The 24,144-nt window shown below is 52.7% G+C and overlaps 1 protein-coding gene across 7 annotated transcripts in view; it reads right to left on the bottom strand.

Moving 5' to 3' along the window:
- The window catches only part of BMP1 (bone morphogenetic protein 1), an 84,757-nt gene extending 75,361 nt beyond the window's left edge, over positions 1 to 9,396 (bottom strand). For 4 of the 7 annotated variants that reach the window (XM_073325410.1, XM_073325411.1, XM_073325414.1 and 1 more), the window contains exon 1: positions 8,840 to 8,924. Coding sequence is in view for 3 of the 7 variants with exons in the window: in XM_073325416.1 (XP_073181517.1) it covers positions 8,840 to 8,978 (139 nt within the window). In the remaining 4 variants the exon portion in view is untranslated. Of the gene's footprint in view, positions 1 to 8,839 lie in introns of all 7 variants that reach the window. The other 3 variants (XM_073325416.1, XM_073325412.1, XM_073325413.1) reach the window with 3 other exon arrangements.
- Positions 9,397 to 24,144: the final 14,748 nt, after the last annotated feature.

The following is a 24,144-nucleotide window of genomic DNA, read 5'->3' as shown; positions in this document are numbered from 1 at the left end:
AGACATAAAAGGTAACAAGAAAACATTCTACAAATACATTAGAAGCAAGAGGAAGACCAAGGACAAGGTAGGCCCGTTACTCAATGAGGGGGAAAAAATAACATCAGAAAATGGGGAAATGGCAGAGGTGCTTAATGACTTCTTTGTTTTGGTTTTCACCAAGAAGGTTGGTGGTGATTGGACGTCTAACGTAGTGAACACCAGTGAAAATGAGGTAGGATCAGAAGAGGCTAAAAGAGAAAGAACAAGTTAAAAATTACTTGGACAAATTAGAAGTCTTCAAGTCAGCAGGGCCTGATGAAATACTCCTAGAATACTCAAGGAGCTGCCGGAGGAGATATCTGAGCCATTAGCGATTATCTTTGAGAAGTCATGGAAGACAGGAGAGATTCCAGAAGACTGGGAAAGGGCACTTATAGTGCCCATCTATAAAAAGGAAAATAAGGACAACCCAGGGAATTACAGACCAGTCAGCTTAACTTCTGTGCCCCAAAAGATAATGGAGCAAATAATTAAGCAATCAATTTGCAAACATCTAGAAGATAATAAGGTGACAAGTAACAGTCAGCATGGATTTATCAAAAACAGATCTTATCAAACCAACCTGACAGCTTTCTTTGACAGAGTCACAAGCCTTGTGGATAGGGGGGAAATGGTAGACGTGGTATATCTTGATTTTAGTAAGGCTTTTGATACCGTCCCGCATGACCTTCTCATAAACAAACTAGGGAGATGTATCCTAGATGGAGCTACTATAAGGTGGGTGCAAAACTGGTTAGAAAACTGTTCCCAGAGAGTAGTTATCTGTGGTTCACAGTCATGCTGGAAGGGCATAACGAGTGCAGTCCCGCAGGGATCAGTTCTGGGTCTGGTTCTGTTCAATACCTTCAGCAATTATTTAGATAATGGCATAGAGAGTACACTTATAAAGTTTGCGGACAATGCCAAACTGGGAGAGGTTGCAAGTGCTTTGTAGGATAGGATTAAAATTCAAAATGATCTGGATAAACTGGAGAAATGGTCAGAAGTAAATAGGATGAAATTCAATAAGGACAAATGCAAAATACTCCACTTAGGAAGGAACAATCAGTTGCACCTGTACAAAATGGGAAATGACTGTCTGGGAAGGAGTACTGCGGAAAAAGATTTGGGGGTCATAGTGGACCACAAGCTACATATGAGTCAACAGTGTAACGCGGTTGCAAAAAAAGCAAACATCCTTCTGGGATGTATTGGCAGGAGTGTTGTAAGCAAGAGACGAGAAGTAGTTCTTCCGCTCTACTCAGCACTGATTAGGCCTCAGCTGGAGTATTGTGTCCAGTTCTGGGCGCCACATTTCAGGAAGGATGTGGACAAATTGGAGAGAGTCCAGAGAAGAGCAACAAAAATGACTAAAGGTCTAGAAAACATGACCTATGAGGGAAGATTGAAAAAACCGGGTTTGTTTAGTCTGGAGAAGAGACGACTGAGAGGGGACATGATAACAGTTTTCAAGTACGTAAAAGGTTGTTACAAGGAGGAGGAAGAAAAATTGTTTTTCTTAACCTCTGAGGATAGGACAAGAAGCAATCGGCTTAAATTGCAGCAAGGGAGGTTTTGGTTGAACATTCGGAAAAACTTCCAAACAGTCAGGATGGTTAAGCACCGGAATAAGTTGCCTAGGAGGTTGTGGAATCTCCATCATTGGGGATTTTTAAGAGCAGGTTAGACAAACACCTGTCAGGAATGGTCTAGATAATTAGTCCTGCCACGAGTGCAGGGGACTGGACTAGATGACATCTTGAGATCCCTTCCAGTTCTATGATTCTATGCCAGCAAAACTTTTAAATGTTGACCAGGCCTGAGTCTCTTGATGCCTCTGTTCCCCCGATCTGTGAAATGGGGAGAAGAGCAATTGCCTGCCTCGCAGGACTGTTGTGTCACAGTTACCAAGCTAACTGCACCTTGGACCCCTTCTGGCCTCTCCAAGAGCATCCCCTCTCAGGCCTCGGGCTGTCACCTCTCTTTGGGTGGAATCACACAATTCTCTCACCCTCAGATTGGACCCTGGACTGCAGCCCCAGATACTAATTGTGATTGCCTCATCAGGCTTGACTTATGTTCAATGCCCTCTGTTCTGTTCCTCTGGTCGGCAGTGACCAAACAGCCTTCTTAAAGCAACATATTGTTTATTTACGCATGTCTAATTTACCAGGTGTCTGTCCACCTTCCACATCCACATCCAGATCTAAACTTCCTACAGACACTTCAAGACCTCTAGAGTCTGGGTGGTATACTCTGTTCTCTCAACTAAACCAGGCAGTTTTCCCTGCCTGCTTCAAAGAGTGTGCCTTTAAATCCTGCTCTATCTTTTGATCAACCCCTTCCCAGGGATCAAGTCCTTTTTTAACTGCCTATAGTCCTTTGATGTGTTACCTCCCACCACTGGCAAAATAAACCTTGCAACTTCCTTGGAGACAGGCTGTAGGATCTTCCAAGCTAACAGCTTTCCCCACTGTCTTTCAACTGTGTGCTGGGTTGTTCTTATCTGGAAGCTAGTGTCTTCTTTCGCCTGCAGCCCCACTGAATTAACACAATACCCATGTATAATAAGCATTCCACTATCTGAATACAGTAGTTATACAGTCTCGCTCAATAACTAGGTTCCGATAGTTATTACAGATGCTTCTCATCTTTAGGACCTGCTAGATCCCAGCCATTGAGGCAATGTCCCCAGCAGCATCCGCTCTCAACGGTGCAGGAACTATCAGACCCCAGGTAGCCCTGGCTTGGAAATCTGAAGCCACTGGGAAATGGAGCTATGAGGCCCAGGGGGAAGCAGGGATTTCCTCTCTGTGGGGAAGGACACATGCCAGAGTTACTGTCAGTCTCTCTAGTGCACCAGCCCAGGTTTGGGGAAAGAGGACATTTTCTTTTCTTCCCCAAGTGCCTCCTTCTTCCAGCCTATGACGCTGCTGGCTCTCAGGTCCTCCTCTCCCGGCCGGAAACTGTTTGCGTGTGGCTGACCCCAGGAGACCTCATAATGAGTCAGTGCTGTCCAAGGCCTCTCAATCCACTCGCTCACTAGTCAGGGAGGCGCTGCAGCCCTGTCTCAAGCTGTGATCATATCACATCTTCAAAGGGCCACTGCTTGGACTGGGAACCTCCAGGAAGCACACAGGGCTGCTGATAGACCAGGAGGGGGCATTCTCTCCTCCCAAGCAATGCCCAGTATGATTCTAGGTGCTGCCTTAAAGACCAAAGCAGGTAAGAAATGCACTCCTCAGGCAGATCAACCCCTGGAGATAACTGGTCCTTTCTTCTTCCATTCAAACAGTTCTTTCACCCACAAATTAAAGCCCCTTCAAATCTTTCCAATCTAGTTTGTCTTGCCAATCTCTCCCCTTCTGCTTGTGCTGCCTGTGGATGCTTTGCTTTGTTCTCTCCTTTCCTTCCTCTACCAGAGAGGAGAGAGAAATCTGCAGGGAGTCTCTGTCCCATTCCGTCTCTAGCAGGCTGAAGCATCCTTCCTGTCCAAGTGCACTGCAGGTACTCCCTGTTCCTGCACAGCAGCAGTGCTGGTTGATAAGCCTTGGGAAGTCCTGCGTCCCTGTTGACATGACCCGCTGGCATGAATCAACAGCAGGAGGATTTCCCAAGCTGCTGGCAGCGTGTACAGAAGGGCAGATGGGAGGTGCAGCTGAGCCAAGCACGCAGCCTTGTGCTTTGCCATGGGAAATCCTGCCAGCTCTCCCCAGGATTAAAATTCAGCATGCAACTAAACCTTACCTATTATTCACCACACTGCCACCACCATGCCCTCCCAAAGCTGCAGGATGAGAGCTGACTTCTCCCCTGTTCAGTTTATTATAGAATCATAGCAATGTAGGGTTGGAAGAGACTTCACAAGGTCTTCCCCCTCGCCCCAACCCACACTGAGGCACGAGTAAGTCCAAGACCAAGACCATCCCTGTCTAGTCAGAGGACTGCTGCAGTGTGAAATGAGCCACGCCCCTGCACTAACAAACAAAATCCAAATGTCATGGTGTGAAATTCACAAGGCCTATGCACCGCTTTAAATCTCCAAACAAAAGCCTCACGCTGGCTTCTGCTCAGCGGACGCACTTCACCCTGGATGAATAAATGACAACAGTTGGAATAGGTTTGTGCATCATGATGACAAATACAACTGTAACAAGTGACTTCAGTTGACTCAACATGGAAACTGGAATTTAGGTCAAGCCCTGCTCCCCTGCAACCAGGTGTGTATGGTAGAGATACCCAAGGTATGATCTGGGGAGTTCTTACATAGGCAGATGGTGGAGTTCGCTAACTATCCCAGTTATTTGGGGGATAACCCCAATCTTATTCCTGGTGATCCAGTATACCACACCCTTTGCTATCCTGGATGCTCAGAGATCCAGAAATCAGGGCCCATGAAATGTCATCACACCCTTTCATATTGGAAGGGCATTTTGACCAGCAAAGGGTCCAGACTAAACTCCTGGAACAGAATACCACGACACTTCAGAATGGGAAGATTCAAATCAGCCCTGACTCTGGGAAGGGGGAGGTCCAAAATCTGGATCCATGTTTTCCAGCTTCATCCCCAACGACATCACATTACAGAGGCAGAGTTACAACAGTAGCACATCCGGCTAATAGGAACTAGTGACTCACACAGGGCCAAACCCACAGCTGCTGTCCATCTCTAACGGGTCAGGAGACACCCAGGAGTTTGTTTTCATTGCTGAAGAGCTCAACAACGGTACATTAATCTTCCAAGGACAAAGCAAGCACAAACACTAGCTGTACGTGTTTGGTTAGCACTTAAAAGGGCGTTGTGTGTTCAAAGCTCAGTGCAAATGTTAACTCAGCCTTGTTCATAATAAACCAGTAAAGGTCAGTCAGTATCAACATCCCAATTTCACAGATGGGGAAACTGAGGCATATAGCGGCAAAGGGGTTTGCCCACAGCTGCACAGCAAGTCAGTAGCAGAACTGGGAGCAGAATCCAGACCTCTATGCTCTAGCCATTAGACCACACTTCCCTCCCAGGGATAGCACCCAAGAGTCCTGACTGCCAGTCCCCCCCACTTATTCCAGCCACAAATTCACACTTCCATCCCAGACTTGGAAAGAGAACCCAAGGAGTTCTGCCTGCTAATCTCCTGCTTATTCCTCTAGCCCACGGTGTACAAAAGGAAATAAAGCGATATTTAGTTGCTTTATAAACTGACTCTGTCACAAAAGATTGACTCAGTGGCAACAGATGGGCCCCCCCACAGGACTTGCTAATCCCATGGGCAAGCCCCCCTATTAATACAGCAATTGTACAGAGCACTGTGGACAGAGATATACAAAAATTAAATAAAGCCCTTCTAAAACAAGACACCTCACTGCACAAACAAGACACTGCACACTGCCCTGGGGAGGGAACAACCCACGTGTGAGGTTGTCAGTCATGTCGCTTAATGCACGGCTGGAAGTACTTCATATAGGACAATGATGAGGGCGGTATGAGAACCTATACACAGTAAAACAGAATAGATGGACATGGTTCTCCTGGTCCAAACAGGTGAGTGAATGCTACAGCGAAGGGCTCCTCTCCGACAGTTGCCAGCCCCCTGGGTTGAAATCGAGGGGGTGTTAGTCTGAGAGCTGCAGGGGATCCAAGTGCTTAGGACAGAACCCACAGCACACACAGGCTCTGATGCAGCTACTGCTCCTGGCAAACTACCAAGGGGCCCCTCAGCGCTGTGGAGTCTGGACTGCTAACTGACTGAACGGGCCTTGTCAGCACTGGTTCTCCACTTGTATGGTAACTCCCATCTCTTCAGGTGCCAGTATATTTATGCCTGTATCTGTAATTTTCACTCCAGGCATCTGAAGAAGTGGGTTTTTTTTATCCACAAAAGCTTATGCCCAAATAAATCGGTTAGTCTTTAAGGTGCCACCGGACTCCTCGTTGTTTTTGTGGATACAGACTAACACGGTTACCCCCTGATACTGGGCTGCTAAGGCAGCCGCCGCTGCCATGGCTTTGAATCAGAGCCAGGGAGGTTTATTTTGACAGGAGGTAAGGAGACCGGACTGCAGGACCAGGGCCACTGTTTCCTTCTAGGGAGCGGGCACAGCTGTGATGTGGGAGCTTTGATGCCAAAGCTGGCAGGCCCCCAAGCCTGGCTGCATTTCTCAGGAAAACGCCTATTGGCACACTACAGCAGGGTCTGGGCCAGTACCACCCTGGGGTAGGGCTGGGGGAAGCTCTGCAGCGGAGAGAGATGGCAAGGGGAACATTACGGAGGCTGTGAGCCACAGGGAGTTATCCCTGGTGGGCGGGTGGCCTCAGGATACCCGTGGCAGGAACTGTGCAGTGAAAACCAAATCTCATTCTTGGTTATTCCTACTGCTCCTTCTCCATGTGGAATTTAAGGGAGCCACGGAATAATTCCAAGTGCCAAGGAGTCAGCTGTTTCCGGCTGCTCTTAAAGTCCTAGGAAACTTACTGCAGCTGGTGCCTTGAAAAAAAAAAACCAAAAAACACCACACAAACACACACGCTCCCAGAGCCTTGTGGGATATGTAGTTGGCCAGGCCAATCTTAGCAGAGGAACGGCTTCCCTGTCCTGTAAGAAGCAATGGGCAAGCTCCCATCCAACCCCCCCGATTCCCAGTTGCACCTGAAGCTAATCGAGGGATAAAGAACTCTTCGGGATAGGGCCTGTGTTTGTGCAGTGTCTAATGGAGCCTGATTCAGACTGGGGCCTCCGGACGCAGCCACCATACAAATGGCAATAACTGACTTAGTCACATATGGATCCAATAAAGGTGGGGGGCAGGGCTCCGGCACGCCGCTCTGCGTGTCTCTCACACACAATGGACCAACAAGCACAATCAGAAAGAACGCCTCTTGACCTACCTCTTGTCCCTACCAACCTCTATTAATTTAATCAACAATTAAAGCCCCCTCTCCTACACACACACACACACACACACGGTGACAAAGTGGAGGCTGAACAGAGCAGATTTAAAGGGACAACTGGTTCCTGTGTCCAGAGCACAAGGTTAAGCTCTGCAACACCTGACCTACTGTGTGACCCTGGGCAACTCATGTCTGCTCTCTGGGCCTTAGTTTCCCCTCCCACCCTTCATCACTCTTGTCTATTTCAATTGCAGGCTCTTTGAGGGCAGGGAGCATCTCTCATTCAATACAGCACCTGGCACAATGGAGCCCTGATCTCAGCTGGGGCCTGTAGGCAGGGCTTTGGAGCGGAGCCCGGAGCTGGAGCGCGGAGCAGCTGCAGAGCAGTGGAGCTGCAGGTTTTTGCCTGGAGCTGGAGCGGAGCCGGAGCACAGCTCCAAAGCCCTGCCTGTAGGTGCTGCTGTAATTTAAATACCAACCCCTTAGCCATCTCCTGGCCTGGCTTGCTCAAGGAAGATGATAAACATCATTCTAATACAATAATAACTGCACTTAGGCGGTGCTTTGTATGGTCACAGTGGCCCACACACAAATTCAGGCCCCACTCCCACAATCCAATCAGCCCCAGGGGACCCCAGGACCCCTAAGGATCCCATTGCAGCTTTAAATTTTAAACTCCCTCACTGTTGGTTGGTAAAGCATCATGCTAGATTGATTAATAATAATGACTGGAATAATAATAAACAGTGATATATTACTACTTAGGCTTTACAGGGCTCTTTTCCTCAGCAGATCTCAAAGCACTTTACAAAAGACAGTCCTCATTATCTCCATTTTACCTTTGGGGAAAGGGAGGCACCAAGCAATGAGGTGACATGCCCAAGGACAGGCAGCAGGCTGGTGGCAGAGCCAAGAACAGAGCCAAGTCTCCTCACTCCCAGCCCAAGTCTCAGCACCCAAGGCGCTGATGAAATAACATGTCACAATCACTAACTGAGATAACACTCCTCCCAGCCAAAATCCCTCTTTATCAATTGTAATCCAACCCCCAGGTTTATCACCGCCAGGCTTTTCCGCTGCTGTTTCGCAGCGGCGTATACAGCTGGGATAAGGAAAGAACAAAAAGTTTTTGCAAAGTCTTTGGGTCCCGATCCTCCTCTTGCTTACGGCCCGATCCTGCCCCACTGGGTTCTGGAGCGGGATCCCACCCTTCACACCGGACTGAGACAGGAGTGAAACCGGTGTGAACGAGAGGAGACTTTCAGAGAGCTCGTAGCCACAAAGCCTGAGCTGCTAGTGGGCCAGCTGTGCCGGGGACTTGGGGGCTGATCCGGGCTGGAGGAGTCCGCCTGCTTTGACAGCTCCTCCTGGGGAAGCGGGAGAGCCCCCCCTCTCCCTCCAGCCTCCTCCACGTCCGAAGTATAAGCAGATGGATGGATGGATCCCCCCCACACCACAGCGTAACCTCGTGGCAACTTCCTTCCCCCTCTCCCTTGCATGAGGTATACTTAACTCCCCCCCAGCCCTCCCCACAAAGAAACCCAAAACTCCCCGGGGGAGGAAAAACTCCCGGGGGGGGGAGAAGCAAAGTTTCATTTCCTGCAGCACAAAAGGGGGCAAAACAACCCAGAAAACTCAAGTCTCCAGCCTCGGAGCTTTTCCCTGCCCGAGGCTGTCTCTGCCCTGGCTCAGCTCCCTCCCAGCCCCGGCTGCAGGAGCAGCAACTTTGAAAGTGTCCCTTAAACACACACACACACACACCGGCCCCTTTCTTTTGTCTGCAGCTGCCCTGCCAGCCAGGCAGAGTCTGCATGACCCAGGCTCACCCAGCCCCTGTCCTCCAGTGGCCTCGCTGCTCCCCGCACCCGCCCATCAAGGGGCGCATTTGCACCGGAGGTTGGGGGGGGGGGAATAGGGGGAGCCCTTTGGCCCTACCAGCTTTGCAAGGATCCTTATAGTCAATGGGCTCCGTGTCTTCCTCGTCCTCCAGCTCATAGGTGTAGTCGGGAAAGTCCAGGGCTGGCCCCAGCACCACGAAGGAAAGGAGCAGCCAGCACGCCCTGACGCCGGACATGCTGGCTGGCGAGTCCCGGGCAGACGCGCCTCGGGACCGAAGGGAGAAGCGGAGCGGGAAGGAGGGGGAAGGAGAGAAGTGGAAGGAGATGGGAGGGTTTCCCCCCTCGCTCTCTGTCTTTTTTTTTTTTTTTTTTTTTTAGGGAAATGAGAGCTGGCGGGGGCGGGTTCAGGCCGGGAGCTCAGCCCCTCCAGCCTGCAGAGTTTGCTCGCAGCCCGGCTGGGAACGGGGCCAGCCCGGGGTGGGGGAGAAGCGGCTCCCAGAGATGCTCTTGCATCGCCGCTCACCGGCCACGGAACGCCGTCCTTGGGGCCCCCGGGCAACCCCCGCCGCTGGGGTACCCGCCTGCCCGGGGCTGGCCATGCCCGGCATCCCGTGGCGCGGCGTGGGGCCGTCATACCCCGCCCCGCTGTGGGCACCGGCTGGTCCCCGAGAGCCGGGTCTGCAGGGAGCTGCTGCGGGGCCCCCTTCGTGTGGCAGGTTTCTATAGGGCGGCAGCGGGGGGTTTCAGACCTGATCTCTGAGCTGCAGGGTCCTGGGGGGGGCCGCCATGGTCCAGTCCCCTCGCCCACCGCTTTGGATGCTGCTCCTTGCAGCTAAGCCCAGAGAAAAGGGCAGCCGCCGGCTGCAGGGCTCCCAGCTGCGTGAGGAGAGATCCGGAGGGCTAGGAAACGCTGCCCCCTCTCTGCTCCGGCCCTTGGGATGTTTACCGGGGAGGGAGAAGGACTGGGAGAGTCATCCCCTGCTGGGATCCCAGGGCTGGTCTGTGAGAGGCAGGGCTTGAGGGCCATGGGATAGACCCCAAAGCAGCTGCTTGCTGAGAAGGAAACTGGGAAATAAGCAGCCTCCTTAGCAGTCTGTTGATTGCTTTTGGTAAGGGCTTCCTGTTAGCATTCACATTGGGGTTTCCCTTGGGGTCTCCACGGACAGGCCTGAACCAAAACCCTAGCTCCAGCCATTCCCAGGATCGGAGCATCACAAGGGATTCTCCCCCTGCCTCTGGCTTCATGCAAAGAGCTGCTGGTGGACTGGAGTCTCAACTCACTTGTCACAGGGGTAAATGGCCACAGAGCCAGGCTGGGAAGGGGACAGCATGCTTCTCCAGTGCCCGGGGAAATACAGGGAGGCGTGCAGTGCCCCTGTGAGGTCTCCATCTAGGAATCTAGCCATCCCTCCCTAGGAAGTCCCTCAGCTGGCTTGCGCTCATTTCAGTATGTGCACTGAGCATGGGAAGCACAGTCTCTGCCCCATGAATCTGTGTCACTCGGGGGTCTGGTCTGGACTAGGGCTGGAGAGTTTGTAAGAGTCCGATTTGGACAGTGTGAACCCTCGGCCAGGAGCAGTCACAGCTGCTGGGGGCTGCACCTTTTTGCAAATTTGGCCCCGCTCAGTTTTCTAGCAGCCCTTCTCCCAAGGCAAATTTCATGCTGGTGAGATGTGCTGGCCTGACAGCCCTGGAGCAGGATGCCCTCTATCCCTGGAGCTACCACAGAGCGGGGGCAAGCGTCCCCTATGCACACACTGGGCCCCACCACTGCACTCAGCCACAGAGTTCTCCTCAGCCCACTTGCTCCTGGACCTCTCTGCTGGAGCGGCCCAGGCTAAGCCGTGCCAGCTGCGGCAGGGGTTTCACTTGCATGCGTGTGAGGTATAGACACTTGGCCCCACGAGAACCCACCAGCTTGTCCTGGCACAAGGCCTGTACCTGTTAGGGTGACCGGACAGCAAGTGTGAAAAATCAGGACAGGGGTGGCGAGCAATAGGAGCCTATATAAGAAAAAGGCCCAGAAATCAGGACTGTCCCTATAAAATCGGGACACCTGGTCACCCTAGTACCTGTGCAACATGCTTCTCCCCACAGGACTGATGCAGAGGGATGGACTCTGCCCACTGGAGAAGGGTGTCTGACCAGCCCGGAGTGCTGTTGAGCCCCAGTGTTCAGCCAGGTTAACAGCAGGGAAATCACCCTGGGGTGACTGGTGTGCTGGGAGAGGGTGGCTGTCTTGTGCAGAAGAAGCAGGGCAGGGGAATTGCTGGGTGGTGCAGTAGCTGTGTGTGGAAGGATAAAGCCAGGCCCTGGCAGCAGCCCCAGCCAGGAGAGATGAACAGCCTTTACACATGCAGGGAGCTCCCCCCATGGGAAGTTGGGCTCAGCACTCCTGTAATGGAGGTCTGTGGGCGACACCTACTGGTCAAGCTGTGTCACTTCAGGCCTCTCTTGTGGCTGGCGGCCCCTGGCTACCTTGCACAATGACCCTGAGACCGCCTGTTGTCATGAGCCCACCCAGCCTGTGTTTTTCTTAACCCTTTGGAAGCTGAGCCCTGGGGAGCAAGCTGTTTGCAAACAGAAGGCCCAAGGAAGGGGGTACAAGGATAGCATGGTGAGTGCAGAGCACAGTTAGGCAAAGGGTTCAGCAAACATTCCCAGTCCTGCTCCCGGATTGGGACTAGCCCCCTTGACTTGGCTAAGGCTCGGATCTCCCCAGGACCCTGGTTGTGCCCAATCTGCAGAACAGCAGTGGGGTTGTGCTTGTAGGTTATTCTCCATCCCAAGGGCAGATATGACCAGCGGCGGCACATCTCCCACTTTGAACAGCTCCTCACCTTTCTTTCCTGCCCCTAGGACTCCCTGGGCTGCATGGTGGGTCTGGGAAGAAGTGCCTGGCATCTCAATGCACAAGCAACTGCTGGAGCAGTAGAAACTGTTGGCTACGATCATGGAGCTTGTGCAGACACTTTTGAAACCTTTACCCGGGTCACGTGACTGGGGCTAGGCCATAAACTGCAGTCTCTTCCCAGCAGCCTTGGATATTGCACCTTTGATATGGTGAGTATGTGCAGGTGTGGGCTGTGTGCACATGGGCGGGAGCAGTGGTCTCACTTATTAAGGTGTGTGGGAGGATACTGTGTTTATATATATATATATAAAAGTGTGTGCATCAGTCAGAGAGTACATAGTGCTTATGCTGTTTGTGTGTAGGTGTGAGCAGTGTCCATACCTTTGCATTCACTAATTGCCCTTGTCTCCTTTACCTGCAGAACACAACCCCGGCTGGACAGCAGACTGAGAAAGCAGAGTTACCTCTGTGAAGACGAGATGTTGTGGTTTCTTCCCTGCAGTTCTCAGTGGAATTCCTACTGCATGCTCCTCTGAGAAGAATGAGATCTCTGCCTGTATCAAACACTGAACACCTGCCCACAGAGCAGCTGTTGGTGCTGATGGGAGAGGGATGCCTTTCCCTCTCACAACTGTGCTGTTTTGTTCCTGGTCTTCCTTGAGCATCTATCCTTCCCCTCTACACCCCCCTTCTCATTGCAGTCTCTTCCTCCCTCCTTGCCACTGGACACAGAACACGTATCCCATCCCATGCTAAACCCAGCTGAGTCCAAAGGGTTAAAATGCCTCTGCGGAGGCCTAACTTTGGGAGTGAACTTCAGCAGCACTGGGGGTGAGTCAGCCACATGGGGGAACTGCTGCAGTTCTGGGCAAGGCTGTGATTTGTGAGGGTTGGCCACTGGCCAGCACTGGGATCAGCCCAAGGAGTGACCACTAGGTAGAGCTCCAAGCTTGCTATTGACTGTCAAGGGCAGCGAACATGCAGGGCTGAATTGTTACTAATGTGTATCCCCATAAGTGCCTGGGAGTCTGAGTCCTGGTGCTCAGCGCTGTACAAATGGAACAGAGAGATGTTCCCTGCCCCAAAGAGCTTACAAAACTCATGCAACCCCCTTAAAATCAATGGGCATGATGTGCATTCCCATGTTTTGATGGGGTAGGATAGACTAGGGGCTCTCAAACTTTTTCTTTCTGAGGCTCACTCCAATATGCTATAAAAATTCCCTGGCCCACCGGTGCCACCACAACTGGTTTTCTGCATATAAAAGCCTGGGGCCCCATGCCACAGCCCCCCTCCCCATGAAACTCGGGCTTTGGCTTCAGCCTTGGGTGGCAGGACTCAGGGCCCTGGAATTCAGCCCCACGTGATAGGGCTTTGGCTTTCTGCCCTGGGCCCCAGCGAGTCTAATGCTGGCCCTGTTTAGCAAACCCCCTAAAACCTGCTTGTGGCCTTTCAGGGGACCCTGGACTCCTGTTTGAGAACGCCTGGGATAGAGTAGGCAGGATTTAGACTGGGGGGGGGGGGGGGGGTTAGAGTCCCAGCCTACAGCAGAAAGTGAGTCATGAGTGTGATAGGGAGGAGAGGAGGAAATTCTCTTCCCACCAACCCTGTTCCAACACGGGGGCAAGGAGTGCACTCTGCCTGACTCTAGGGTGGTTCTCTGTAGTTTGTATTGCCATCTGCTCCCTGTGCTGGCTGGGGTCGATAGCCTGGACTACACAGGAGGCCAGACTAGGTGATTTAGTGGTCCCTTTGGGCCTTACACGCTGTGATACACTTTGCAGCATACAGTGTCCCAACTTGCTAAGGACTTTAAATGCACTGTGTACCGCTCTTGGCCCTTTTGCATGACTAGTCCTACAGCAGTGCACAGTGGACTCACAGGGGCTTGGCTTAGCTGCCTGAACTCATCAGGTTCACTGGCCACTGCTTCTGCTCTCACATCCCTGGGATGATGCTCCTGTAGGACCCAATCCTGCTTCTGTTGAAATTGATGGCAAATCTCACAGCAGGAGGAGGATTGTCCCCAACTTGCAAGTACAAATGGGAAGGGAAGTGTATTTAAAGTTAATATTGTTGTTTAGATTATGAAAACATGCACAGGCCCCCACTGAGCTCAGAGCCCCATTGTGCCAGGAGCTATCTACACAGGGAGAGACAGTCCCTCTCCCAAAAAGCTTGTGCTGTAAAAAAGAGAGGAATCAGAAATTAAGGGACTTGCCCAAGAGCAAGCACCTAGTAGGTGAGCGGCAGAGCCAGGCCTAGAACCCAGTTCTTTTGACTCCCGGTTCTGGGCATTAGGTAATGCTGCCTCTCCGTTAAACAGCCAGGTTAATATTTTGCCCTTTTGTGTGACTGTCTCAAACTCCTTCGCAAACATTAACATTCACTGCAGGTCAGTGTTGTTAGTCACAATGCATAGACTAGGACGGAGGCACAGAGAGGGCAGGGCCAGCCACGTTTTCAGCAGGCTGAGCACCCTCAACTCCCCTCGATGCCAACTGCAATTGCATAGGCTCGAGGTATCTCAAGTTGGGTGTCAAAAATCTGAGGCCACTTTTGGACAAAGTGCCTGAGGTTCCATAGTGAGTTAGTGGCAGTGAAGACGACAGAACTCAGTCATCCTCGGTCCCAGATTCCTGCGCTGGGTACAAGTTAAAATTTTCTTCCAGAGATGGGAATCGAACCCAGGAATCCTAGATCCCCCTTCCTTTTCCTATCTGTTAAATAACATTACTTATCTCCTGTTTTCTTTTCAGTAACTGCTAAATTCAGAATTCCTCTAATTCCAATTCCTTACTCAAACATCACTGATGAGGGGGAAAGCCTGTCACCTTAATAAATTACCTTTGATGTATTTCCCCCCTTTGTTTTTCTCCAGGGTAGATAATGTCAGGATATACTTCAATTACACAAATGCTTGCAGGTTCATTTTAAACCCAAAATTTAGATTTTTTTTTGTAAAAACAAGATTTTAAAGCTACTAAGTGCAATTTAAAAAAAGTTTCTATTCCACAAAGCACCCTTTGAAAACAGTGGCTTTCTTTGTTTCCCCCCTTTCGTAGCGTGCAATCCCCACACTGCAACATTGGGCTTGCAATGAGAACGCAAAAGGGCAAGAGGCAAATCCAATGTCATTGTCAGGGTAGTCTCGAGAGGAGACAAACTGCATCCGTGGTGAAACATTTAAAATGTAAAAGCTGAATGTCTCAAACACTTTCCATTTTGATAACTTCAGGTTCTGTTCGGATTACAGGAAAAGTGGTTTTTTTGGACGCTATTGGGCCAAATCCTCAGCTGGTGTAAATCAGCCTCTACCTATTATTTCAATGGAGCTATGCAGATTTACACCCTCTAAGAAGCTGGAGGCCAATCTGGGTATTTTTCCCCTTTAAGTTGTAGCATGTTGGCAAACCGATTCAGAGGGTGAATTTCTTTCACATCTCTTTCCACACCTGTTCATGAAGTGGCCTGGTCTCTCATTCTGATTGCCACTTAGGAAAACTGGAAATCTCACTGATCCTTGTCCTGGAATTTCATTTAAAAGGCTTCATTATATTCTTTTATCAAGAGGTGCTCCAATGAACAGAAGTGCCCTTTGGCAAGTCTGTTCCTCGATTCTTTCAAGTGGGCTTGCTGGAAGTTGGATATACTGTACCCTCAACAGGACAAAAATGAGAACCCCACCAGCATTATTTAGTGAGAATAATGCCATGTGGCATCATGGGCCTTGGGGCGGTTAGTTTGACCTCACATGTTCTCTTTAAGAACCGGAAAGCTAAAATCTGGGAAGTTCTTCACAGCCAGTCACTGGGCGGAATCTGGTGTCTCCTGACGTATCCATTTATTTATTTATTTAAGCTGTGGAATAAACAAGTAAACCTCCGACCGTCCTGAGTGAGCAGTCAATTCTCCTCCATCCTGCAGCTGACTATCAAATAAAGTAATTTATGTGTTTCTGTCCTTTTTGGATAAGCCTCTTGGGATCCCCAGGCACTGCTGCTATTCCGTGCGGCCGAATGGTACCGTGAGGTAAGAGGCTATGCTTTCTATAAAGAGAAAACTTTACCCTAGGGAAAGCTTTCGAAGAAAGTTGGAGATATCACAGGTTAAGCTCTTGGCTGTGTGTTGTTCTCAGCTGGCCACTTTGCTAATTCCTAAAGGTGTTTGCATTTAAACAAGGTTCTCTTTCGCTTTGATCCTTCAGTGACGTTAAGGTGTTGAATCTACAAAGTGACGGTTGTGCAGTAAAAACAGAGGTAGGATGGTCTAGCAGTTAGGTCAAGAGGCTGGGAGTCAGGACTCCTGGGTTCTACTCCCAGCTCTGGGAGGGAATGGTCTAGTGGTCAACCAGGGACAAGGAGCCAGGAGTCCTGGGTTCTATTCTCAACTGAATCTTAACCTCTGTACATCCATTTTCCTATCTTTTAAATGAGGCTTTTTAAAGAAGCTATTTAACCACATTGGGAAAGCATGTTGAGATTCTCCGCTGAAAGATGCTACATAAATTCAAAGCATTATTAGTATTTATTAACTCACTGCAACATTGAAGCAAAAGACACGTGAGCTAGTGAAGGGTTGCATTTGCATCCATACAGCTTGAGAAAGGACCAAGGAACATGAGATGTGTATGGAAAAGTCATTTTTGTACACTTACATACATTTCAGATGTCCTTCAGGGTAAATCTCCCTGTACGCGGTGTCCCCTCACCCCAGACCGCAGCATCAAATCCATTGCACAATGATTGGAAACTGACACCCATTAGCAGAGGAATAAAATGCACCCAAATGTGTTTCTGCAAAGTGCAAAACAGACAGACAAGAAAGGACGGGGTCAGAGTCCGCTCTTGCAGCCAGGGCTGGAGGAAGCCAAAATCAGCCTCTCAGCTGGGCTGGGCCCTGTTTGTTTTTCATGAGCAATGATGGAGAGTAGGAAGTGGTGCCAGACCCAGAGCCCTGACCCAAGTTCACAAGGCAGGTGCTTGATTACTGTTATTATTGCTATTCGTTATTTATATTATAGTGGAGTCTCCTGGCCACAACTGAGATCAGAGTCCCACCGCTCTAGGTCAGCAGTTTTCAAACTGTGGGTCGGGACCCCAAAGTGGGTTGCGATCCCATTTTAATGGGGTCACCAGGGCTGGCTTAGACTTGCTGGGGCCTGCTGAAGCCCCATACTAAGGGGTGAATCCTGCTCTTCCCATGGCTGCACAGGGCCCCCCGCAGTAGGACAGGTCTGGTGGGACTGGGGGAGGGGCTCTGCAGGGATGCTTGGAACCGTGTCCTATGGGAGTTCCATGCATGTGGTGGGGCCCGGGAAGCTGAGGCCCTCGGCTCTCCTGTGCTCATCCCCGTGGGAAGCGTGCATAAGGGCTGCTGCACCAGAGTCACCTCTAAGGGTTGGCGCTGCAGCCCGGGGAAAGGATACCGCCTCATGTCCACTTCCCTGTGGAGCTGCCCAGGACCCAGTTTGACTGGTAGCTGGACTATCAGGGTGAAAGTGAGGCTCTTCCCTGGGTGAGTTTGTAGACCATCTGAGGGCCAAGAGCTCCAGGAAGGTGATCCCTGTGCTTTCCCCATGCAGACGGGCTGCACCATCCCCGTGGCCCCCTCGTCCACTCCTGCCTGTCCAGCCCAGGTCCTGCCTGCAAGGATGCAGGGGATGGTGCTGTTCAAACGCTGGCTCGCTCTCTTTCTGCTCGCTGTTGGAGCTGGAGGGGCTCGGAGTCCAGGTAAGTGGGGACTACCCCAGGAGGGGCGTTTATTCCAATACGCTGCCTAGGGCAATCCCAATCCCTACAGGTAGGTGCTGATGACTCCCAGGGTGTACCCCAGTGAAGACCCCAGGCCTTACTCTATGCACAAGGAGGGGCAAGGGCTGGTGAGGGTTCACAAAGTGAAACCCCAGGCCTTGCTGTCTATGTACACATGCGTGGAGGGGACTCCCAGGGCTGTACCCCCATGGGGACCCCAAGCCCCATTTCATGTGTAAAGACAGAGGGCCAGATCCCGAGCTGCTGTAAATCAGGGGAGCTCTATTGACTTCAGTGTCTGGCCCACAAGGTGGCTTCTTTGCGGGGATGCTGGAGTGGGGCGAAGGGCCCCTGGCTCATGACAGTCCCTTAGTATTTTGGAACAGCTGTGAAAAGTGAGCAGGGAGAGCATCATTTAGGATATATTTGCACTGCAGCTGGAAAGGAGTCTTCCAGCCTGATTCACTGCTCTGCGTGGCCGTGGCTAGCCTGGGTCAGATGACTCAGGCCCCTGGGGCTCCGGACCATGCAGGACTATGACATTGCAATGTAGACCTCCAGGCGAGCCCGCCAGAGGGAGGGTCTCAGGGCTTATCCCTGCAGTGTGAGCCCGAGTCAACAGACCCAGGCTCTGATACTCGGCACCGTGCGGTTTTTTATCACAATGAAGACACAGAGCTTAAGGCCAGAAGGGACCATTCTCTAGTCTGACCTCCTATATAGCACAGATCACAGGTCCATGCCACCTCCACGCTGATCCCAACAACCAGAATTAGACCAAAGCACCACAGCCCCCAGGAGACCAGACGATTACGCGACGCAGGCAGAGAACAGGAGGGGCCGAGGTGCGCCTCCCTTACCCACTAGCTCTGAGCTCGGCGGGCTAGCTGAGCCTCTGCTGGCACGGCAGCGTCCACACTGCTATTTGTAGCATGAGTCTGTCTGCCCGGGCTGGAGGCACGCTCCCGACTGCGGAGCAGACGTGCCCTGAATGGTCCCGACGCAGGGGTGAGTCCTGAGAAGCCGTTGAACACCATGGGCAGGTCGGCGAGACCTTGGCACATGAATCCCTGGGCGAGGGTGGGAGGGAGACGGACTCCGCACCCCAGGGGCTGCTGTGGAGATGTGGAGGGGGTGGGGGTGAGTGAGAGGAGGCAGGGAGCCGGCTGGGTCTCCGTATTCTGCCCTGCAGGACTATGCCCCCTGCACCTGCTCGTCGGCCTGGACGTCACTGATTACCAACAGTCCAGCCTGCACCAGTACCTGGAGGGCATCATCTGGGAGCTGTTCTCCCTGGCCAGGGTCAGCTGCGCCCAGCTCAACGTCACCCTGAGCATCCAGAGCGTGGACAAGGGCGGCGAGGTCCTATTCCGAGCCCGCCTCGCCAAGTACCAGCATGACACCTTGCAGCAGCTGCGCGTGGCGCACGCCTTCAGGCGCTCCTACCTGAACCAGCCCTCCCTGCGCAGCCACCTGGAGATGAGCCAACGCCTGCCAGAGAGTAACAAGGTAGAGCCACAGCTGGCCCAACAGCTCTGCATGGGCACGTCCTGCAGGGCAAGGACGCTCGCTCAGCGGGCTCCCTTCCTCGGTTGGCTCTGGCCACTTAACCCCCTTGCTGCCAGCTCCCTGCGCAGCTCCCATTGTTCCACTGCTTTTTCAAAGGGGAAGGCTCCTCGGAGCTCAGCAGAGGTTTCACCTGGGTTGTTTGGCTGCCCGGGTCAGTGGTACCTGGGGCATTTGGTGCCGGCACAGCAGGTGCATCTGGCTTGGGCAGAATAAGAGCAGCTTTGCTGCCACTGGGTAGTGTTGTGTACTCCCAGGCTGGGGGACCCCAGCTATCTCTGCCCTGGATCCTGCTTCCTCCACGGCGGCCTGTAGGCTGACGGGCCCCAAACGTGTCTGGGCCCCAGGTGCTGCTCCTGTTTACGGACGGGTTGGACGATGATGTGAAGAAGCTGGAGGAGATGTCAGCCGCTCTGCAGGTGCAAGGTATGTGGGTGGATCACACAACTTCCTGGCGACCAGTGGTCATATCGGGAGGGGAAGAGGTTTTCAGAATGTTAGCCTGGAGCACAGTCAGACCTCAGGAGGGGATTGGGTGCAGGGGCATTGATGGAAGGTGGGGATCTTAGCACTGATTGAGCATGGTGTCTCCGTTCCCCTCTTATCCCAGGGACTGTAGTCCTTCACTACATTGCATCTGGTTCCATGATGCTATGTTTTACCATTGCCCCATGGTGCTGAGCTACCCTGGCACCATCCACCCTCCCTTCTGAGGATCTCAAAGCACTTTACATACATTTAACTTATCCTTACCGTCCCTGTTCGGTGGGACAGTGTTATTGCCTGCACCCTATGGATGGGGAAACTGAGTCATGGAGAGGTTGAAAGACAGAGTCAGACAGGGAGTCATGTGCCCCAGGGTGCTAAGTCACCTAACCCACACCCCGCTGCAGTCGGTAACCTGCTCCATATGCCACGCTGGCCCCTGCTCTGGCCTCATTCCTGTCCTAGGCCAGCTCGACGCACTAGTGACTATCGCCATGAACAACGCTACCAACGTGGAAGAGCTGCAGCTCATTGAGTTTGGGCGAAGGTTCAGGCACAGCCAGCAGCTGAGCATGGAGAGCCCCGAGATTGGCTTTGTTTTGGCTCAAGAGCTGGTAAGGAATGGCCCTTCCCAGCAGGCTGGCTCGTGGGCCCAGGGGTCTGACCCCTTCTAGCAGAGGGCAGAGATACTTGACAAGCTGGCCATTTGGGTCTATCCCTTGAGGCAGGGATACTGACCAGCTGGCCCAGATGTCAAGGTTGCACGGAAGCTCCTCTGCTCTGAGCGAAAGAAGCCTGATGACTGGGCTTGTCTTCTCAGCAGTGGTCAGTCACTTGCTCTGTGTCAGCCTGCAGCTCCCCTGCGCCTCACACGAGACCCAAGGGGACTTGCTCTCTGGGCCATGGGGCAGAGGTCCCCCTCCTGGCTGTGACGCTGATGCTCTGTCCCGCTGCAGCTGGCTGTGTCGGAGAAGAAATGCTGCCACCCGTGCCCCTGCACCTGCATTGGACTGCCAGGCTTGCGAGGCCCCCTGGGTGCTCCAGGGCGCAAGGTAAAGCGCTCGCTGAGGGTCGTCGGTCCTGGCGCTGCACGCTCGGCTGTCACAGGCAGTCTTCGTTTTAGGTGGGGAGGGGGGTTGTGCTGTTCCCTTCCAGTGCTTTGGACCAGGCTCGAGCAGGAGTGTGAGACTGTGTGTAAGACCTGGGGTTTGTCTGGCTCGCTGCCTGCACCCCCCCGCTCTGCATGGAGGTGACAAAGCTGGAGTTGTACGCTGGCCACTATCCACGTGCTGCACCAGTGTAAATAGTGACTCCGGCAGATGAGGCTCCAAACCATGTTTGGGCACAAACTGCTCTGCACGGTGTATCTGCACTAGTGGTATGACACCAGCAGAGCTTCCCGTGCAGAAACACCCTGCGCAGATAAGCCCGAGGAAAGCGCTTGTTCCCAGCCACATGCCTTTTGCACTTACTCACTGGTCTGAGAAGTCAGGATGAGGCGAGATGTTTGCACATCTGGATCTGCAGAGCATGGGGGAATGATATAAAGGCACAAGGGGATTTTTGTTTTCTAGGTTTCTGAGAAGAGTTTTTAATGTTCTCTTTCCCTTCCAGTTGGGATAAATCTCTTGGTGTCTCAAACTCCCATTCCTATTGGCCTTGCTGGGCCTATGTTGTCTGACCCAGCTGGCTGGTCCCTACACAGCTGGGACCTTATTAACTTGGCCTCTATGTTGCCTGAGCTCTACCATCAGATGTTGTGTCAACTGGAGTCACTAGACATCGAAGCTGGTCTTAACCACTTAGTCATAGTGATTAATACTTAGCTCTTCCATACTGAGTGCTTTCCTCTGGAGATCTCAAAGCACTTTACAAGCATGATTGTTTTACTAATGGAGAAACTGAGGCACAGAGATGAAGTGATTTGCCCAAGGCCACTAGACTGCACTCCATCCCAGGGTTGGAGAACCCAGGCATCCTGAATCACAGTACCTTGCTCAAACCATTATACACACTCCCTCAGAGCTGAGGATAGGAACCAGGAGCCTCGACTCCCACAGCCTCTGCTCTAACCACGAGAGAACTCCCTCCCCAAGTCAAGACTAGAACGCTGGGGCTCTGACTCTCAAATTCCTGCACAGAGCTGGGAAGAGAACCCACATAGTCCTGATTCCGGAGCCCCTTGCTCTGTGCACTAGACAACACTCCCTCGCTGTGCCTAGAACCCAAGACTCCTGGCTCCCAGCCCTGTGCTCAATCCACTAGACCACTACAGTCCTCTCAGTGGAATCCCCGATTAGGCAGCTGCACACAGCACAGCTGTTACTCAGCCCAGACCCCCACCCCTCCCAGTTCTTAGGCCTCAGCACCACCATGTGAGCCAAAGAGAGCGCTCTGAGCGAGCTGGTAGGAGCTAGGCAGAGCTTGCCCTCAGGCGCTTGCTTTAATTCTGCACTGAGGCTCCCATGTTGTCTGAGGCTCACAGGCTGGGACTTTATGTCCTGCTGGGTCCTAGAATTCTGGGCACCGGGAAGGTAGTGAGCCCTAGAGCTGATGCGGCTGACTGTTCCTCTGGAGGGCTCAAACTGGAAGCTAGTGCATGGCACAGGCTGTGTCCCAGGGGACCTGACTTCAAATGTTCTGCTGTCTTGGCTCTAGGGGAGGAAAGGAGCCAAGGGGCTGGTTGGAGACCATGGGCACTACGGACACAGCGTGAGTAGAACTGCTGTCTACAAGTTGCTGCTGGGCTCCTTGACCCTAGGGTGGGGCCCACTGTGTAGAAATGGGGTGTGTGGGATGTACCCCACAAACATGGATCACAGCCGATAACCTCTGTCAAGGACAGAGACGCTGTGCACAGGGTGGGAAGGCCACTGGGTGTGGCCGTTGGCGTATACTAGTGATCAGAGCGCTGGCCATAAAGACCCGGCCCCCTCCCTGCATCTTTGATCAGGACAGCATAGGGGCGGGGGCTCTGGCATAGCTTTGCCACGCCTGGTGTGGACACTGGAGTTTGCACACCTTGTTTAGAGCTTGGCAGCAGCAGGACAGCACGAAAACCAGAGCAATCCTAAAGCCTGGGGATAGTGCTGGAGCCGACAATGACTTCAGCCATTTGCTGAAGATAGCCCTCTCACCATCTGCCTCTGGCATCCCCTCCGCAGTACAGGCTAGAGTTCCAGGGGCCAGAGGTGGAACAGATCAATCAGAGCCCATCTAATTCTTTCCCTCATGGGCCAGTGCAGGCCTGTGCCCCGGAGATTCATCTACGCTGCTTCTAAAGTCCAAGCGATGGGCTCCCACCGCTTTCTATGCTCACGCTGGCCCATGAGTCCGCTGCCCAATGGCACTGGACCCTCCCATGCTCACACTTGCCCCTTGCACAATCAAATAGCATTCACTGCTAGGGAGCGTTTCCTGATACCGAGCCTGGATTCTCCTTAGCTCAGCTATCTCCCATTGCAACTCCTGCTTGTACTCCCTAGACATTCCCCCAGCTAGACAAAGCCGGCTCTGGGGGACTCCCAGCCACTGGCCTCCATAGGGATGTATGTGTTGCCTATTTCTGAAGTCCCCTTTTTTTACTGGAGTGCTTGAAGGTCTCTCCTTTCCAACCCCAATTTCAGGGGGAGCAGGGACTGCGGGGGCTCCAAGGAAGCTGGGGAACCCAGGGATGCCCAGGCCAATGTGGACCCAAGGTAAGATGCCAGACCCAGCCTTGGCAGCTGCTTTCCCTTTGGTTCGGAGATTCCTCCACCTCACTGACTTTATCTCTGTGTCTTGCTTTAGGGACTGCCAGGATACCCTGGAGAGCAGGTACAGAGGCCTCACTATTTGGTGTGTGTGTAGAATCTAACAGGCAAATACCACGTATGTTGTAGAGCAAACCTTAAGGTGAGCATGGCAGGGCTCAGCTTCATGGCTCATCTGCACAATAGCCAGGCCTGCTAGTCACACCCTCCCCCTAAACATCTCCCCACACGTGGCACTCCAGGCACACTCCTCTGGGGCCAGGCAGTACAGGTGTGCCAGGGGAATCTGCGCCATCCCGGGCAGATGGAAGGCCAACACCCCGAGCTGTACTGTTCACCAGCCTCCAGATATCCACCTGCAAAACTGGTCAGAGCAGCGGGCCCCTCAGTGCCTGGCGTTTCCGGGGCACTCCTGGCTGTGCAGTGGTGAATGGCAGGGGAGGAGGGGCTGGACAATGAAGAGCAGCAGGGGAGGTGGCTCGTGCCTCGAACAGGAGGGGATGGTCCACAAGGCATCCTCTCTGCTGAGATGCACAATGTTGAGAAGGCCTGACCCTAACGGATGTGGCCAGGAAGGACACGAGCTGCTCCTGGGCCTGCTGCAGAGCGCCTGTTTACTCAGACAGGTCCCAGGTAGCATCCAGGACTAAGACAACTGCAAATCTCTTTCCAGGGAGCTTCTGGGGAAGCTGGATACGATGGCATCCCCGGGGAGAAGGTGAGCTGCCCAATCGCATGTCCTGCGGCAGAGCTGGGCAGCCCCAAGCCCCTGCACCGCCCCCTTTGGGCCGCGCTCGCTGCGTGTCCCCTGAAACAATCAACCCTATTAACCTCCACAGCTCCTGGAGAAATAACAATCCTCCGCCAGAGCCTGGCTCTCAGGGGCGAATGACACCAGCCTCCGCTATTGGAGTTAAAACTCCAAGCCAGAGTCTGTGAAATCCATGGCCAGGCTCTCAGTGAGCTCTGGCTCATGCCCTCTGTCCTCTGG

Source organism: Lepidochelys kempii, chromosome 26 (assembly GCF_965140265.1).
Source record: "Lepidochelys kempii isolate rLepKem1 chromosome 26, rLepKem1.hap2, whole genome shotgun sequence".
Taxonomy (NCBI): domain Eukaryota; kingdom Metazoa; phylum Chordata; order Testudines; family Cheloniidae; genus Lepidochelys; species Lepidochelys kempii.
Note: the sequence above shows the minus strand (reverse complement) of the source record. Positions and strands in the feature narration are given on the sequence as shown.